The following is a 15,922-nucleotide window of genomic DNA, read 5'->3' as shown; positions in this document are numbered from 1 at the left end:
ACCTCATATGACGTATATTTGGCGGTTAAGTTTTCCCGCCAAACCAACAACAAACATGGCGGCTGCCAATGGACTTGGAGAAGAAGGTAAGAAACAAGCCCTCCTATCAATGATGACGGCTGTTTTTAGGTGCCAGTGGTGGAAAGAGGGTGACTCTTCCTCCTGGTGTCCCTGGGACTGCTCGAGGAGTCCTCGTTGTATCAATTCCTTATCTTTTATGGGACTGCACCACTCCCCCTCCCTCTCCTCTGGTCAGTGTTCATGTTAAATGGTGGGGAGACAAAGGACCTGGGAGGATTGTTAGGTAAAGACTTAATCCTCTGCGTTTATATATATTACTGGTACCTATATTGATACGGCTTGTCTGATTCTTTTTAAAAATCAAAAAGTTATGACTTGTTTTCTGTAGAATTCCGATAGTTTTTGATAAGAAAACTCAAGACAGGGCCCCACCCACTATTGAATATCCTGTATGTTGCTCTTGGAAGCATTTCAAAAACTATTTAGAAGGTAAACATTTAATTATTTATTTATTTATTTATTTTATTTTTGATTCAGATATGAGTCATCTTTCTCTTAGAATTGGTTTGGGTCGCTCAGCGAAAGATTTCTTTGTCATGGGAGAATGTATTGTACCACACCTCTCCTCTCTCGCTGTAGACAGACCAGCCATCAGGTAATGGACTTTTATGTATTAAATATTTAAAGTACAATGTTCATTAAATACATGTACATGTGTATGTGTAACCTGTCAGATATTTGCAATGTAATTTCTTTCATAATTTGCTGTTTCTTCTCTTCAGGATGTGTTCTGTATTGACTGAAACTAGTGTTCATTTGGGTCGTCTTAAGGTCACCTTCAAACTAAAAGAAAGAGAGAAACCCTCATCGAAATCACCAAAGAAAACCATGCCCATGTCAACACAGAAAGAAAATATCAGACACTTGAAACCCGTTTCAAAATTTGCCCGCACCCATCGAATTAATGACGATAATAAAGACACAGTATTACTGGAGAAACCCAGTCCTTCAAAGAAGTGGGAGAAAGTGGGCACGATTTCCCAGGCTCCTCCCATTGCCCCACCCACTACTGATAAGGCATTACCAGTGTTTGGGGAACGGAGTAAGCAAATGGTTGAGAGGTTACTGGAACGAGCTAAAGCTTTGCAAGAAAGTATGATTAGGGAACTTGATAAAGAAAATAATCAAAATAATGAAAATGAAAGTGGTGAAGACATTCAGAATGTGGATGAGAAAACGTGAGCATTAATAATAATAATAATAATAATAATAATAATAATTGCTTAATTTTTAGTGTTGACGATATTGATTTGACTCCACCCATAAGTCCCGGGAGTATAATGAGTTTTGAAGAACACCAAAAGGTCGGACTACTCAAACTAACTCGTGATGAAATAGAGCAAGAGAAAGAGGAGGAGCTTATACTCCTGGAGCCACACCCATACGAGTCACATGACCACGAAACAATATCACATGATCTGTTACCAAACCCACAAAATCAAGGAATTAAAAATTTGTATCATAAAATGACGAAAAAAGACGATCATCACGATACTTCACAGCCACGTGAGGAGAGGTCACATGACCTCACTAAAAGTGGAGGAGAGGGCGTCCCTCTGTTGTACCACTTGTTACTGGAGATAGACGAGGGGACGTCCCTTTTCCTCTCGTCCCAACCTGATACTCTACCTAACGTTTATTTAGTGTGTAGGTTATACTCCATGAAAGTACCTCTTACCACTGGAGTGAGCTGGAGGACTAGGAAACCACAATTTAATATAAAACAAGTAATAATAATAATAATAATAATTAATAATAATAATAAGTAATTCATTAATGGTACTCCTGTAGGTGATCCCATTAGTTCTGAGAGACCATTCTCACATTAAAGGACAATACTTTATAATAGAGGTGTGGCATCATCAGAGAATGGACTTACCAGCTGGTGAATTGGAAGACGAAGTAATAATAATAATAATGATGTTATTGTTTATGTTTATTATTGTTTAGTTGCTAGGGTTGGTAAAGGTTAGTCTGGACATAGCCGGTGATGCTTTGGAGAGTTTAAACAATCAGAACAATGAACTGGACTGTGTGGTAAGGGACTTCACCACTGACTGCCCCGTACATCTAGTCGTATACTGTCTAATGTGTGGGGATTTTAGGGAATTTCTTCTGTTTTAATATTCTTTATCTTGGAGCCATTTTTTGACCAAAGATTGTGTACTATAGTACAAGGACTTAAGCCTGATTTTTGAGTAACTTTAAAAATTCATAAAAAATCCAAGCTTGATCAGAATCAGCTCAAACTTTCTACACAACATAAGAACATGTATATGTATCAGAAAAAATTATAAAAATGGAGAAATCTCAAAATTTCGTTTTTGGTGAAATTTTGCCAAAGTCCCTGTACTATAGTACAGGGACTTTGGCCCGATTTTGGAGCAACTTTAAAAATTCATAAAAAATCCAATTTTGATCGGAATTGTCTCAAACTTTCTACACAACATAAGAACATGTATATGTATCAGATAAAATTATAAAAAATGAGATTTCTCAAAATTTTATTTTTGGCAAAATTTTACCAAAGTCCCTGTACTATAGTACAGGGACTTTGGCCTGATTTTTGAGAAGCTTAAAAAATTTGTAAAAAATTCAATTTTGATTGGAATCAGCTCAAGCTTGTTATAAGAACATGTATATGCATCAGTACATGGTGTTACTCTTTCCTTCTCTTATAGTTTCCATTGACTGTTGTTGACTCCTATTGTCCAGTGTTGTGTCCATTCACTGGATCTGTGTCTGGTTATATTCAATTATCATTGATCATTGGGACACCATCACAACTACCTGTAAGCCATTTTATGTAATGAATTATAAAATTATTTTGTTATAATTTATTTATTTTTAAGAGTTATTGCTGTAAACCTTAATCACGGTCTTGTTTGTTTCTTTAATTAATTTATTATTGTTGTTATTGATTAATTATTATTGTTATTAATTGAATTGTGTCACAATCAACCAAACAATCCTTTGGAGTCTGGTCTAGTTTAGAAAATGGATCCGTTTGTTTGTCACTTTCATTATAAATTATTTTTCTCTTCCACAGGTAACTTTGGGTTTGTCTAGGAAGAAGCTGGTTCCTTCTACTCAATTGGACCAAAAGGAGCTACAGCCATTACTGACGGTTTATAAAGATGGAGACTGCAGCAAAGGGAAGAAGTCGAAGAAGACAAAGAAGAAAGAGAAGGAGAGAGAAAGGTCTCCGATCAAATCTGATCACACCACCGATATGTTGAAGGACACAGGGGGCCAAGGGGAGGGGGAGGAATCAGGGGGAATAGAATTTGAAATATTAATATCACAGGCGCATCACTTACCGCCTCTTTTATCCAGCGACACAAGGTAACAGTTTGATTTTATTTATTAATTTCTTTTTTTTAGGTTTGAGTATCTTCCAAGACCATACGTAACTTGTCACCCTCACCCCTCAGTCTCTAAAGTGACCACACCCACCTCTCGTGATACCAGGGACCCTCGTTGGGAGTACCCCTGCCTCACACGCCTCCCTCGGTCTTTCCTTGAGTCCTCCTACGGCAGTAGAGAGCTAGAGTTTCAAGTTTGGAGTCTTCCGGAAAGAGGCAATGAAGATGATACTCAGAGATTAATGAGAGGTAACCACAATGAAGAGAATCCTCCATTTTCATTACATTTCCTGATACATATCACAATATCAATACATTATTAATTATTATACAATAATAGTTTCATGGTCTTGTCTATGTTCATCCAGATGCTGATCCTTATTCTCATGTTTTCATTGGAAGAGCTTACGTTGATCTTTCTCCATTGCTCTATGGTCTAAAGACACTTTGTGGCTGGTACAACATTATTGATCTCTCCGGAGACGTTAGAGGACAATTAAAGGTAATTAAGTGGGTGTGGTCTAGTTATTAATGGCTTTATTAGGTAGCCATCACTCCAAAAGAGTTTATTAATATGCCTAAAGAAATGGGCGGAGTTTTGGGCGGAGTTGGAGGGAGTATATGCAGCACACATTGGTCTTACGTGTCGTCCAGTGTCCCTCTACCTGTGTCTGGTTCTTGTGTCCCACTTCCTTCGTCCAGTCAACCACTGCCAACGTCCAATGTACCCATACCTGTGTCCCACGTGACTGATTTCTCTTCCATACTCTCCCAGATTGACGACAAACGAGACGAAGATAAAATCAAAGAAAACCTTTCACTTTTGAGGAAACATTTAAAGTTTGTCGATAGAAATAATTGCCACCATATATATTCTAATTATAGGTTGCACGTTGAAGAACTTGATTCTATTCGTGAATCATTACTCAAGCGATTGGAAGACCCTACCTCAGTAGAACCTACTGCTACCACTACTGGATCAACAACAAATCACTTTATAGCAAACTATAGCTTAACTAAAGTTAATGATAATGAAGAAGGAATCTTAAGTAAACTGTCACTTACTACTGATAATAGTGACAGTTTCTTAGTGGGGACCTTTGGGGATGAGAGAACTAATCCAAAGGAGAGAGAGCCTGTACCTGTCAGTATTGAGGCTGCCTCTATGGATTCTGACAGCTCTAGTGATTTGGAACTAACAGATGATGAGAAAGAAAAGAATGAAGAGAACCAAAAAGAACAGAGCAATGCAACTCACTTGAACACATCTCCTTTAAAGACAACACACTTGAGCCCATCTCCTAGTAATCCTCCTTCATTGGATCATACTCCTAGTGATGTCCTTACTCATCATAACATTACTTTAGAATCACCTTCTCCTCAACACCAGTCACTTACACTGTCTCCTACTCGACCTCATAAGTCATCACCTCTCCTTAGACCAGTAAGGTCTCCCTCTCCTACTAGTTATTCATCACCTCTACACATACATCAAACATCATTATCACCAACTAACCTTCAGCACTCCTCAACTCTACATGATGTACAACAAACCTCACCATCACCAATCAACCTTCACTCATCTCCTCTACGTGTGTGTATACCACCTCCTTCACATAGCTCACCAGCCTCACATGTCACACCATCACCAACTCCATCTCCTGTTACTAATGATGACACTGTTGAAGAAGAAGGAGAAGGAGAAGGAGAAGAGCCTTTTGATAAAGAATTAACAATCAGTAGTAATGGAGAGGAGGAAATACCTGAAGAGGAAGAAGAGGAGGAGGAAAGAGAAAGGGAGAATGAGGAGGAGGAGGAGGAGGAACAGAGAGAAGAGGAAGGAGTAAAGGAAAGTGAGGAGGAGGAGGAGGAGGAGGGAGAAGTAGAAGAAGTTAAAGGTATTGTACTAAATGAGTCAATATTAGATGAGATGCTTCAGGATAAAGATGGAGTTAATTTAAATGCTAGCATTAATACGTCTTCTTCTCTTTCTCCTTTGAAGAATGAACTCAATCATGATGAAGATGTATCAACTTTAGTCAACTCTCCACGAGTGAGAGTTAGGGAAGATGATGAATTGAATCAGACACTTTTATCATCTGATCTTGAAGAAAGAAATGAAGTTCAAAGAATCCTTCAAACACTCTTAAAGAAGCCACCCAATGATGATGATAATCATTCCTTAAGTACAGATGATGGAAGAGATGAACAGATACTTCACAGTATCAGTCCTACACTTGATACAACTGACAGTACAACAGTAAAGGAAGAGCTTGCCTTGGGGCAATGCAGTGAAAATGATAGTCTCTCTGAATCTGATGAATCTTTAAATGATGAGCTTCAAGACCATTGTCATCATAGGAGGTAATGCTATGCTGTTGTATTAAATAAATGGTATAAATTTTTGGTGATTTTTTTTGCTGAATTAACGACTAATTTTTGATAGGATTGACAGAGACAAGTTACCTGTCTATTACAAACCTGAGCAAGAACTGACAGATAAGCTGAGGTATCTCAGATTGCTTGCTCTCTCTCGTGGCTCTCCAAAAAAACTCAAAGAAGAAGAAGAGGAGGAGAGAATTGAACTATTGACAGAAAATGCCGGACAAGATGAGAGATCAAAAGGAATGAAATATTGTAATTATCCACTTGTGACAACTCCAGAGAGGGACAGACTCCAGCGTGCTTTCTATAATCAGGACCATTAGATTTTTAATAAGACATAGATACATATTAATATCAAGAATATGAATATATACACATAATGCAGTTGTTTATTCTACGTTTTATGATCGTTTTATGTGTCTAATGAAAGGGAAACACCTGCAGTTCTACAAACTTTCAAAATGTTAAATAAACACAATCATCAAAAAGAGTTTGCACAACAGTCAGTGATGAACTGCATACATATAATCACTGAGCAGGTAGCAGTATATAAAGCAGTAATACTAGCACTCTCTGTGTCATTTCTGGTATGTTTACTGCAGGATTATGAAGTTTTGCTTTGCACTCAGTGTCTTGTTAGTAGCCAACATTGCACTATCTTCTGCTGCTACTGATCACTACATTAGCAGTAATGAGGAGCTCTGGCATTACCTGTGTAGCAGTGACTCACCAGTACAGGATAATACAACACTGTATCTCACCAAAGGAACATATGAACTAAAGAACACTGCAGGTTTCTGCATTCTGAGAGATGTTCAGAAATTGAAGATACAAAGTTTACGAACTGGTCAGACTTCTCTCATAACTTGTTTGTCCACTATCAGGGATATCTCAACTGTGGGTTTTGGATTTGTTAATGTCACTGGTATAGAACTACACAATATTAAGTTCAAAGGATGTGGTGCTATTCTCACTCTTGAAGCAATCGAACAAATGAATGAAACTCATCCATACTTCTTTTACGAGCAGAAAGCCACACTAGCCTTCAATCACTGTAAGGACATGAATCTGGTGAACATTATTATACACTACTACATTGGATATGCAGTTTTACTAATGAACCCACTAGGTACATCAAATGGTATACGTGGAATGTCAATTATGTATGGAATCTTTATTTCACGTAGTTCATGTCATTCTGGCACTAATATATGCTCTGGCTCTGGCCTGATGTGTTTGTTTAAAGATACGAATACAACCTTTGAATTAGCTACACCATCAGAGGTCAGTTTCACCAATTCAGCTGTTAGAATGAATGCTAACATCATTCACAACATCCCTCCACTCAACCTCATACCACACCATCAGTTCTGTAGGCTACCATTGCTAGGATCTGGTGGCATCACTATCATATTCAATCAAACATTTGGTGCTTCCTTCACTTCTACTGATACTATTCTTGATGTATGTGCAGGCAGCATTGCTGGATCTTCACTCATTCTCTATTACAATGGTATGTTTAATTCCAGAGTATCATTTTTTTCCATAGATGCCTTTAACTTGATCCATATGCCTGACTCTCTTCAAGAAGGTGGCAACGGAATTGCTGTTTACTCTTTCCTGTGTGGCCAGTGTCCTGTTACTGAAACTAGCTTGTATAAGACTCCATTGCTAATAAAGGATTCATTTGTAAGAGGAACTGGATCATATGATGCAGTGATTAAACGCTCACATACAAAATATAGTAGTAACTTGTTTTTAAATATTTTTGAAGCTTGTGGCCCTTCAAAGTTATTGATTATACTAGAGAGAGTACGGTTCCGATGGAGCTATGCTTCAGTATCAGGATCAGCAACGTATGCCTTCATCAGTCATAAACTCAAGGATTCAACCAGTGCAAGTGTTTCACTGGTTTTTTCAAAAATTCTAGCTCGTGAATGTGCAAAAGGTAACAATATCTATGGCATATATTCAAACGTACCCTGCTTCACGTTTATTAACTGGAACAATGTAACTATATCTGGTGGAAGATTCTGGGAGAACAATGCACCAGTGATAGCTGCTTACAACAGTGAGGTATACCTGACTGGGGCTGTATCATTTGAGAGGAACAAAGGTGTGAATGGACCTGCAGTTTACCTTCAGTCTTCTTACCTTGTACTACAAGAACCTCTCAATGCATCCTTCATTAGGAATGCTGCTCTTCTTTATGGTGGTGCCGTTTATGCTCACAATATACCAGCCCCTGTTACCCACCAGAGGTGTGCTCTTCAGGTGAAGCCTATCCATCAATACACTAATGACACTGAATTGAATATTAATTTACATTTCATGGATAACAAAGCAGGACTAGCTGGAGTTTCAATGTACATAGTACCACTTTATAACTGTTCTCAAATATTCCCTTCACTAACTAATCCATCACGTTTCAATTGGTCAAGTATCACAACTTTCAAAGCAAGAAATCCTTTCAAAGGTCTTCAAGAAATTTCCTCCGGGCCCTTTAAGATATGCTCATGCAGTTATAGCAATGATGCCACTAGTTTAAAGATATCCTGTTCGTATAATGAGGTATCAAGCATCATTCACTCGTATCCTGGAATGATGATATCAGTTCCATTGTGTGCTGTTGATTCATCAGGTAGTATTGTCTATTCTGCTGCCGTTGCTTCCATCAATAATGACAAACTGACTAAGAAGAGTCCAATACAGAATGACCTATACCTGCTGCATCATCAGACACTTTCTCCATTATCTGGCCAGGACTGCACTTATGTTAGTTATAATGTTTATAGCAGATCAAACACTTTAAGACATTCTCTTTTTTCTGTTGCTATACCATTCAGTTCCCCGTCATGGTCTGCTTATCTATTCGTACACCCTTGTCCTCTTGGCTTTGTGTTAAATCAAGGTGAATGTATATGTGATCCATTGCTCACTGGCCTAATACCAAACATACACTGTAATATCAGCAATACTTCAATATCATTAGTCACTGATGGCCAGTGGATGGGTAATGCATCAAACTCACTAGGTCTCTCTTTTGTTTGTCCTCCTACCAACTGTCAGAGGGGGCTCTCCTACCTTAATATGACTGATCCTTCATCATTATGCACTGATACTAAAGAAGGAGTGTTGTGCAGTCAGTGTCGCATTGGTCTCTCTGTAGTATTTGGCACTAGTCAGTGCTTGGAGTGTTCAAGTATTTGGCTGTTGAGTCTTTTTGGATATGCACTCTCAGGAATAGTACTGGTAGCCATCATGTTGTATCTTCCTTTAACAATATCTGAAGGGCCACTAGCTGGCATTATCATTGCAATGAATATAACTGCAGCATCAACCTTTGACCTCCAGGAGGAAAGGCAGGGCTGGTTCTTGTATGTAGTTAGAGTCTGTGTATCAGTGGTGAACCTTAGTTTGGGCTTCCCTCTCTGTTTTTATGATGGCATGACTCCTCTCATCAAGACTGGGCTCTTGTTTGCTTATCCCATATATTTATGGATTCTGATCATTGGATTCATAATATTTAGTCATTTTTCAACTCGCGTCTCCAATAAAACTGCAATGCATTCGGTACAGGTACTTGCATCACTAATGTACTTGTCATTCTCAAAGATACTAATGACCATCATTGATATCATTGCTTACATACCAGTCCACACTTCCTCCAGCAGTGGCACAGTTATAGTGTGGTATGGTGATGGCAGTGTGCTCTATCTCTCTAACAATGGACACATCCTCCTCTTTACTTTCTCTCTCCTAGCTCTACTACTCTACATCTTTCCCTTCATAGTGTTTGTTACTTTTGGTCAATGGCTACTGAGAGTGAGTCTAATAAATAAGTACATGAGGCAGTATATTGAAGCATTTCAAGGTCCTTACAAACACGGGAAAGGCTATTGGTTTGGCCTAAGAGTAATACTAGTCTCTTATGTGTACATGATGTGGAGTCTCCTGAGAGGATACAGCCTCATTTCAATGCTGTTTCTCCAGTTCATTCCTATTCTTTTATTCTGTGTCTCTCAGTCCCTCTTTAGGCCATTCAGGAGTAAAGTCCTCAATGGAATGGATACTATTTGTCTCCTTTTGTCAACTCTTCAGATTGTGCTGGGAATATCTTTTGCACGAAGCAGTGCTAATTATTACTTGTATTGCATTGGATTTATTAACAATGTGCTATTTTTAGCATTAATGGGTACATGTCTTGTACAGTTATTAAAGAAAAGCAGGTTTGCATCATGGATACTGTTGAACTACTCCACCAAGAAACATGTCAAATGTCGTCAAGAGAAAGATGATGACGAAACTGATGAAGCCAGGAGACTTTTGGCAGATTTGCCTGATGAGGAGTGGCTCAATTAAGCATGAATGATAATAGTCATGACTTTGATGTTTATTAGTAAGAAGCCTTATGTAGACTAATGTTGATATTAATGTGTGTAATATTTTGGCATTGCATTAAGTATTGAAAAAAAAACCAAATAATTATGATGATTATAATTAAAGTCTGAACTCTACACTATATTGGAATGATCAATGAATAAAAGGGCAAAAATGACTTTAAAATAGTCTCACATGTCAATTGGTAGAACTGCAGGTAACTTTGACCTATTGTCAAAGAATATTCTTTTTGGAATGCACCAGATCCAATCGATGAGCCTTACTATTCTTGTTTGGCCAACGACTTTATAACAAAACTTTCCAACTTTTGACGTTTGGATTCTATACTTGATGCTCTCAAGGACACTCAGAATCTCAGTGAAGTGGAGAATACGAAGGAAAAAGAATGAGAAATAGAATAAAGCCAGAGTTCCTTTTCTGTGCTTATCAAGATTCACAAGTGCCCTGGTGGCATGCTCCTCATCGTTGAGTCTAAAGATGGATGAGTTAAGAGGGGCTGCTAGAGAGACATACCATCCATAGATGCTTCTTTTAAAAAGCTTTGAACGATTTGGATAGACGCCAATCTGTTTCGCAAGACCATTAACGTAAAGGAAAAACTCAACAGTTTTATCTCTTGGCTGAACGGTTGTCTTGAAGTATTCCTTCCAAAAGCGTGCATCAGAATTTGTTTCCTTAATTCGATCGGCCCTGCTCTTCATCTGGACACTTCCACTGAACATCTTTGAGAGCCATCTTGACTGCATTTCCACGACACCAAACACAGAGAAAAGAACTGGACGAATAAATCCAACAAAGGCCAAGGTCGGATCATCATTGTTGATGATCTGCTTATGAAGTTTAAGAAAATCACGAGGTCGCTTGTCCTCTGGTAAAAAAGGAAAAGACTCCGTATAGCCAGTGCTCAGTATGACAACGTCAAACTCTGAGCTTGAGCCATCAGCAAACATTACTGTCTTCCCCCTGCACTCAGTAATGGCTCCTTTTGGCACTACTTTGATGTAATCAACCAAATCAAGGACGTGCCCATTCTTATTTACAAACTGATGCATTAAGGGAGTGTTGTTTTTCCACTCTGGTATGCCATGGCCCTGATAAGCTAGCAATGATCCGTTTGTCGTCCACTTACAGATCCAGTTGAAACCTGGTTTGCTCTTGTGATACGGAGAAATGTTGTCAACAATCCAGGATGAGGCTTTGTCAAGGGCTATCGGTTTCAAAAAGGGAAGAACTCGACCGTAACCACGAAAGAAATGTTGCCCTCGAGGCGAACTCCAGTAAATGACGCTGACATGATCGTACCATTCACTGCATATGTCAGCAGCTGTCTCCCCACCTCCGAATATTAAGAGCCGCTCGTTCTTATATTCAGGCATCAGGTCCCTTATCTCTTTGGCGTGATGTACGGGGCCAGAGAAATTTTTAAATATTGTTTCCTTTGGACCTGTTAGCGGTATCGTTTGACCAGTGCACACAACAAGAAATTTACTTGTATAAACATCACTGTTGACTGTTGTAACCTGCCACAGGTCTCCTTCTTTTGATACACCGGTCACCGTGGTATTGAACACTATACAGGGGAGGACTCCGAAATGACTCGCATAAGAGCGAAGATATTGCAGCATTTGCTTGTGATGAGGAAATTCAGTCATACTCTCGGGCATGGGATAGTCAGACATTTCACTGACCGTAGCCGAGGAAGTAGCCCTGGTCCTTTTCATGACACTCTTCTCTGATGGGTCATCTGAATAATACCACAATCCCCCCAGATGGTCTCTTCTTTCCAAAGTAACGACAGAAAGACCTTCCTCGAGCATATACTTTGTTGCTGTTACCCCAGACCATCCTGCCCCAATGACAGTAACGTCGTGAACCTTTCCCTTCATGATTAACTGCCACACTGACAACAGAAAGAATGCTAATTACAGTAATTAGATCTATGTCAATCTTGCCCTATAGCCTCCAGGGCTCAGACTGTAGACAGTAAAATTACTCTACTGCAATTACCGTTTTCGCGGTCATTAAAAAAATTTAAAAAAACCACGTGACAACTGACAATAAGACCACAATGTTTAGTGTTCAGCTATTCATCTACTTTTTTTAATTTAATAAAGTTTTACAGGACAAAGACAGTAGAAGAGAGAAACAAAACAAAATGATACAAATGAAAGAGATTGACCTGCAGGAAGGCAAGAACTGGTCTAGCCTCTTTATAGCTATGGGGCGCCGTTTTTTTCAAAATTATTGATTAATATATATATAATATGTGTATTATATAGTATACTAGTAGGTCATATATACAAAATATAGGACCTGAGGTTTGTGTTTGAGGATTTGATATAGCCCGAGGGCCGTAGGCCCAAGGGACATCCAAGGACACAAACCAAAGGCCCTATAGACCATTCTAGTATACTGTATATGATATATTGCATAATGATGACAGCATTTCTGCATGACACTGATGGCAGGTCTATATACAAAATATAGAACCCACCACATCAAAGGATGATGTCATAATTATGATATATATATATGTATGTTATATATATAACATGACGATATGGGAGTCGATATCTTGAGACCGAGGATACTTTGAATTGATATCACCCGAGGGCCAAAGGCCCAAGGGTGATATTATTTCAAAGAATCCGAGGTGGAGGGTGTATTGACCCATATTGGCATGTTATATATGTTATATTTCATCTATGTAATCAAATTATAGTTAATTTCAATGAAATCAATAAATTAAATTAGGGGATTCAGTCATCAATAGTTAGTACGGTCTTCCCTAAAGCTCCTTTTCCATTAATAATATCATCATGGGCCCCAGCAGCATTAGACAGAGAGAAGGTTTTACCAACAACCGGTCTTAACCAGCCATTCCTCATACCGGCCTGTAGTGCAGCATGAGTCTCCTTAAGCTCTGAAGGAGTAGAATGGAAAGAAGCTACTCCAATTATGCTGGATTCTTTGACCATCGTGTCGCGAGGATTAATCTCAATGTTTGCCCTGTTTCCTACAATCCCAACTCTTCCCCCTTCCGTCAGGATTTTGAGATCTTTATCAAGATTAATGTGGGCGTTATTCTCAAGGATGGCATTGAATCCACCATTAGGAGACACAATGTCACTCATTTTCTCAACATAATCAGGATCACGGTGATTAAAAACATAATCAGCTCCGGCACTTTTAACCAAACCCTTTCCTTCTTCTGTACCAGCTGTACCAATGACAATACTTCCATATGCTTTAGCAATTTGAACAGCAGCTATACCCACCCCACCACTGGCCCCATGAATTAGGACGTACTCCCCTGGACGAATGTTCATTTTTAAAATGAGAGCCCTGTACGCAGTTATGTAAGGAATAGCTAAACCAGCTCCTTGAGTAAAGGTAACATCCTCAGGCAAAGGATGAACCCCGTTCCTTGGTACTAGGGTATACTCAGCATAAGAACCAGTGAGGGTTTTTGATACATAGACCCTGTCTCCTTTCTTCACCCCACTCACCGAAGACCCTACTTCTTCCACTAGACCAGCACCATCAGTCCCTGGAGTGTAAGGTAAAGGTGTTAAACGAGAATACCTCCCAGAGCGTACGTAAGTCTCAACCGGATTAACTCCTACGGCCTTCACTTTGACTAGAACCTCTTCAGGTCCTGGAGATGGTATCGGAACGTCAGATTCAAGAGTAAGTACTTCAGGTCCTCCGTAACGATGTACACGTATTGCTTTCATGATGTGAGTCTGTGAGAGGAAAGAAGAGGTAGTGGTAATGGTGCATGTGTCATGTGATTTGCATGTGATCAAACAATGCAGAATCAATGCTAATGTGAAATGCCTCATGATCTACAGTCAACAATCTTACCACAAACAGATAGTCTAGTCACGTGACAGACTATATGTAATAGATCAGTTTTCACGTGACAAGTAGTGGTGTGGTGGCAAGATTTCTGCAAAATAGCATCGTGTATCTTCCTTACCCTGATCATGTGAGCTTGAAGAAGTATTTTACGCCCTTGAAATCAGGAATCGCGCGAGGCCTTGGCTAGAGAAAGAATGACAACAAGATCTGCCCACTGCACTGTATGACCTGCAGAGATCAGCCCACTAGTACTATTGTCTATTGACCACGCCCACTCACCCTGCAAAACAAATGGCTTCAACACAGGCCAGTGGACATTTCGCTGAAAAGTATCGCCAAAATTTTTTGGATTTATTTCCACTGCTTGTAGAGGAGCTCACAAAGGAAGGACAGGACAGCCATCAAATTTTGGATGCTCTAAAGCATCTGAAAGAAGTATTTAATAATAATTATTATTATTCCTATGTACATATATCTCTTTTATAATAGGTATTACAATACAATGTACCTCATGGTATGTGCCATTAAAATTGATAATAATAATAATTATTATTATTAGGGAAGCTCAATCGTGGTCTAATGGTGATTGGTTCTCTCTGTCATTTACTTGGACTGGAACTAATGACGCCCGAACTAGAAAACAAAGCAATAGCACTTGGGTGGTGCATTGAATGGGTGTGTCATTGAATGGGTGTGTCATTTTATTATTTGATACGTATACATGTTCTTGTGTTGTGTAGAAAGTTTGGGCTGATTTTGATCAAGATTAGATTTTTTATGAATTTTTAAAAGTTGCTCCAAAATCAGATCAAAGTCCCTGTACTATATATAGTACAGGGACATTGGCCAAATTTTGCCAAAAATGAAAAAAATGAGAATTCTCCATTTTTATAATTTTTTCTGGTACCTATACATGTTCTTATGTCATGTAGAAAGTTTGAGCTTATTCTGATCAAGTTTAGATTTTTTATGAATTTTTAAAGTTACTCAAAAATCGAGCCAAAGTCCCTGTACTATAGTACAGGGATTTTGGCCAAATTTTGCCAAAAATGAAGTTTTGAAAATTCTCCATTTTATCTGTTACATATGCATGTTCTTATGTTGTGTAGAAAGTTTGAGCTGATTCCGATCAAAATTGGATTTTTTTACAAATTTTAAAAGTTGCTCCAAAGATAAATTTATTGCCTCATTTCTTCTTTTAGCTTCAAGCATTCTTTCTGGTAGCTGATGACATCATGGACCAGTCACTGACAAGAAGAGGTCAGCCATGTTGGTACAAAAAGGTGTGTCCTTCTATGTTCATTTCTAATTATAATGTCTTCTACTTCACAGACTGGCATCGGACTGGTAGCCATTAATGATTCATTCCTTATTGAAGGGACACTCTATCTCATTCTAAAGAACCACTTCAAATCAGAGCCATACTACATCAACATAATGGAGCTATTTCATGAGGTTTACTTTTCATAACTGCCACAATATATTCTAAATATTATTTAGATTACCTATCAAACAGAAATGGGCCAGTGCCTTGACTTGATTACATCTCCTGCTGGGGACAGTGTTGATCTCAATAGCTTCACAATAGAAAGGTTAGTTTAAAATTAATGATTGGTGTGAAAAATAACATAATCTTAGATATAACGCTATTGTGAAGTACAAGACTGCCTTTTATTCTTTCTATCTACCAGTGGCATTAGCCATGCACATGGTCAGTATGAATAATTCATATTATTTTATTTTTGAATTTAATGAAAAAGGCGGGCATATCTGATGAGCGATCACACACAGCTGCTAAGAACATACTACTTGTAATGGGCGAATTC

The 15,922-nt window shown here is 38.6% G+C and overlaps 5 protein-coding genes across 5 annotated transcripts in view; 3 read left to right on the top strand and 2 right to left on the bottom strand.

Annotated features, from left to right (window-relative positions):
• Nucleotides 1-34: 34 nt before the first annotated feature.
• On the top strand, nucleotides 35-6,154 carry LOC105312546 (C2 domain-containing protein 3-like). Its single transcript, XM_019995736.1, has 15 exons — nucleotides 35-86; nucleotides 130-304; nucleotides 410-510; nucleotides 559-676; nucleotides 804-1,259; nucleotides 1,316-1,808; nucleotides 1,873-1,983; nucleotides 2,032-2,118; nucleotides 2,763-2,873; nucleotides 3,131-3,426; nucleotides 3,466-3,695; nucleotides 3,815-3,948; nucleotides 3,991-4,286; nucleotides 4,332-5,810; nucleotides 5,893-6,154. Exons 1-15 carry the CDS (start codon nucleotides 56-58, stop codon nucleotides 6,152-6,154), a joined length of 4,380 nt encoding a protein of 1,459 aa, XP_019851295.1. The 5' UTR covers nucleotides 35-55.
• Nucleotides 5,309-10,338, top strand: LOC109581545 (uncharacterized). Its single transcript, XM_019995748.1, has 2 exons — nucleotides 5,309-5,810; nucleotides 5,893-10,338. Exon 2 carries the CDS (start codon nucleotides 6,438-6,440, stop codon nucleotides 10,191-10,193), a length of 3,756 nt encoding a protein of 1,251 aa, XP_019851307.1. The 5' UTR covers nucleotides 5,309-5,810; nucleotides 5,893-6,437; the 3' UTR covers nucleotides 10,194-10,338.
• On the bottom strand, nucleotides 10,332-12,286 carry LOC100635986 (dimethylaniline monooxygenase [N-oxide-forming] 5-like). Its single transcript, XM_003386132.3, has one exon. The coding sequence runs from the start codon at nucleotides 12,116-12,118 to the stop codon at nucleotides 10,403-10,405; it is 1,716 nt and encodes a 571-aa protein (XP_003386180.1). The 5' UTR covers nucleotides 12,119-12,286; the 3' UTR covers nucleotides 10,332-10,402.
• A 634-nt stretch (nucleotides 12,287-12,920) lies between these two features.
• On the bottom strand, nucleotides 12,921-14,324 carry LOC100635859 (quinone oxidoreductase-like). Its single transcript, XM_003386131.3, has 2 exons — nucleotides 14,215-14,324; nucleotides 12,921-13,978 (listed from the first exon to the last, which is right to left on the bottom strand). Exons 1-2 carry the CDS (start codon nucleotides 14,221-14,223, stop codon nucleotides 12,992-12,994), a joined length of 996 nt encoding a protein of 331 aa, XP_003386179.3. The 5' UTR covers nucleotides 14,224-14,324; the 3' UTR covers nucleotides 12,921-12,991.
• A 47-nt stretch (nucleotides 14,325-14,371) lies between these two features.
• The window catches only part of LOC100635733 (farnesyl pyrophosphate synthase-like), a 2,188-nt gene continuing 637 nt past the window's right edge, over nucleotides 14,372-15,922 (top strand). The window contains exons 1-8 of the mRNA XM_019995747.1: nucleotides 14,372-14,531; nucleotides 14,586-14,610; nucleotides 14,656-14,771; nucleotides 15,299-15,379; nucleotides 15,429-15,551; nucleotides 15,597-15,688; nucleotides 15,735-15,807; nucleotides 15,857-15,898. Coding sequence (XP_019851306.1) covers nucleotides 14,388-14,531; nucleotides 14,586-14,610; nucleotides 14,656-14,771; nucleotides 15,299-15,379; nucleotides 15,429-15,551; nucleotides 15,597-15,688; nucleotides 15,735-15,807; nucleotides 15,857-15,898 — 696 coding nt within the window. The 5' untranslated portion in view covers nucleotides 14,372-14,387. The remainder of the gene's footprint in view (nucleotides 14,532-14,585; nucleotides 14,611-14,655; nucleotides 14,772-15,298; nucleotides 15,380-15,428; nucleotides 15,552-15,596; nucleotides 15,689-15,734; nucleotides 15,808-15,856; nucleotides 15,899-15,922) is intronic.

The sequence above is a fragment of the Amphimedon queenslandica genome, unplaced genomic scaffold (genome assembly GCF_000090795.2).
Source record: "Amphimedon queenslandica unplaced genomic scaffold, v1.1 AMPQUscaffold_13434, whole genome shotgun sequence".
Taxonomy (NCBI): domain Eukaryota; kingdom Metazoa; phylum Porifera; class Demospongiae; order Haplosclerida; family Niphatidae; genus Amphimedon; species Amphimedon queenslandica.
This window is presented reverse-complemented; position numbering and strand designations above follow the sequence as displayed.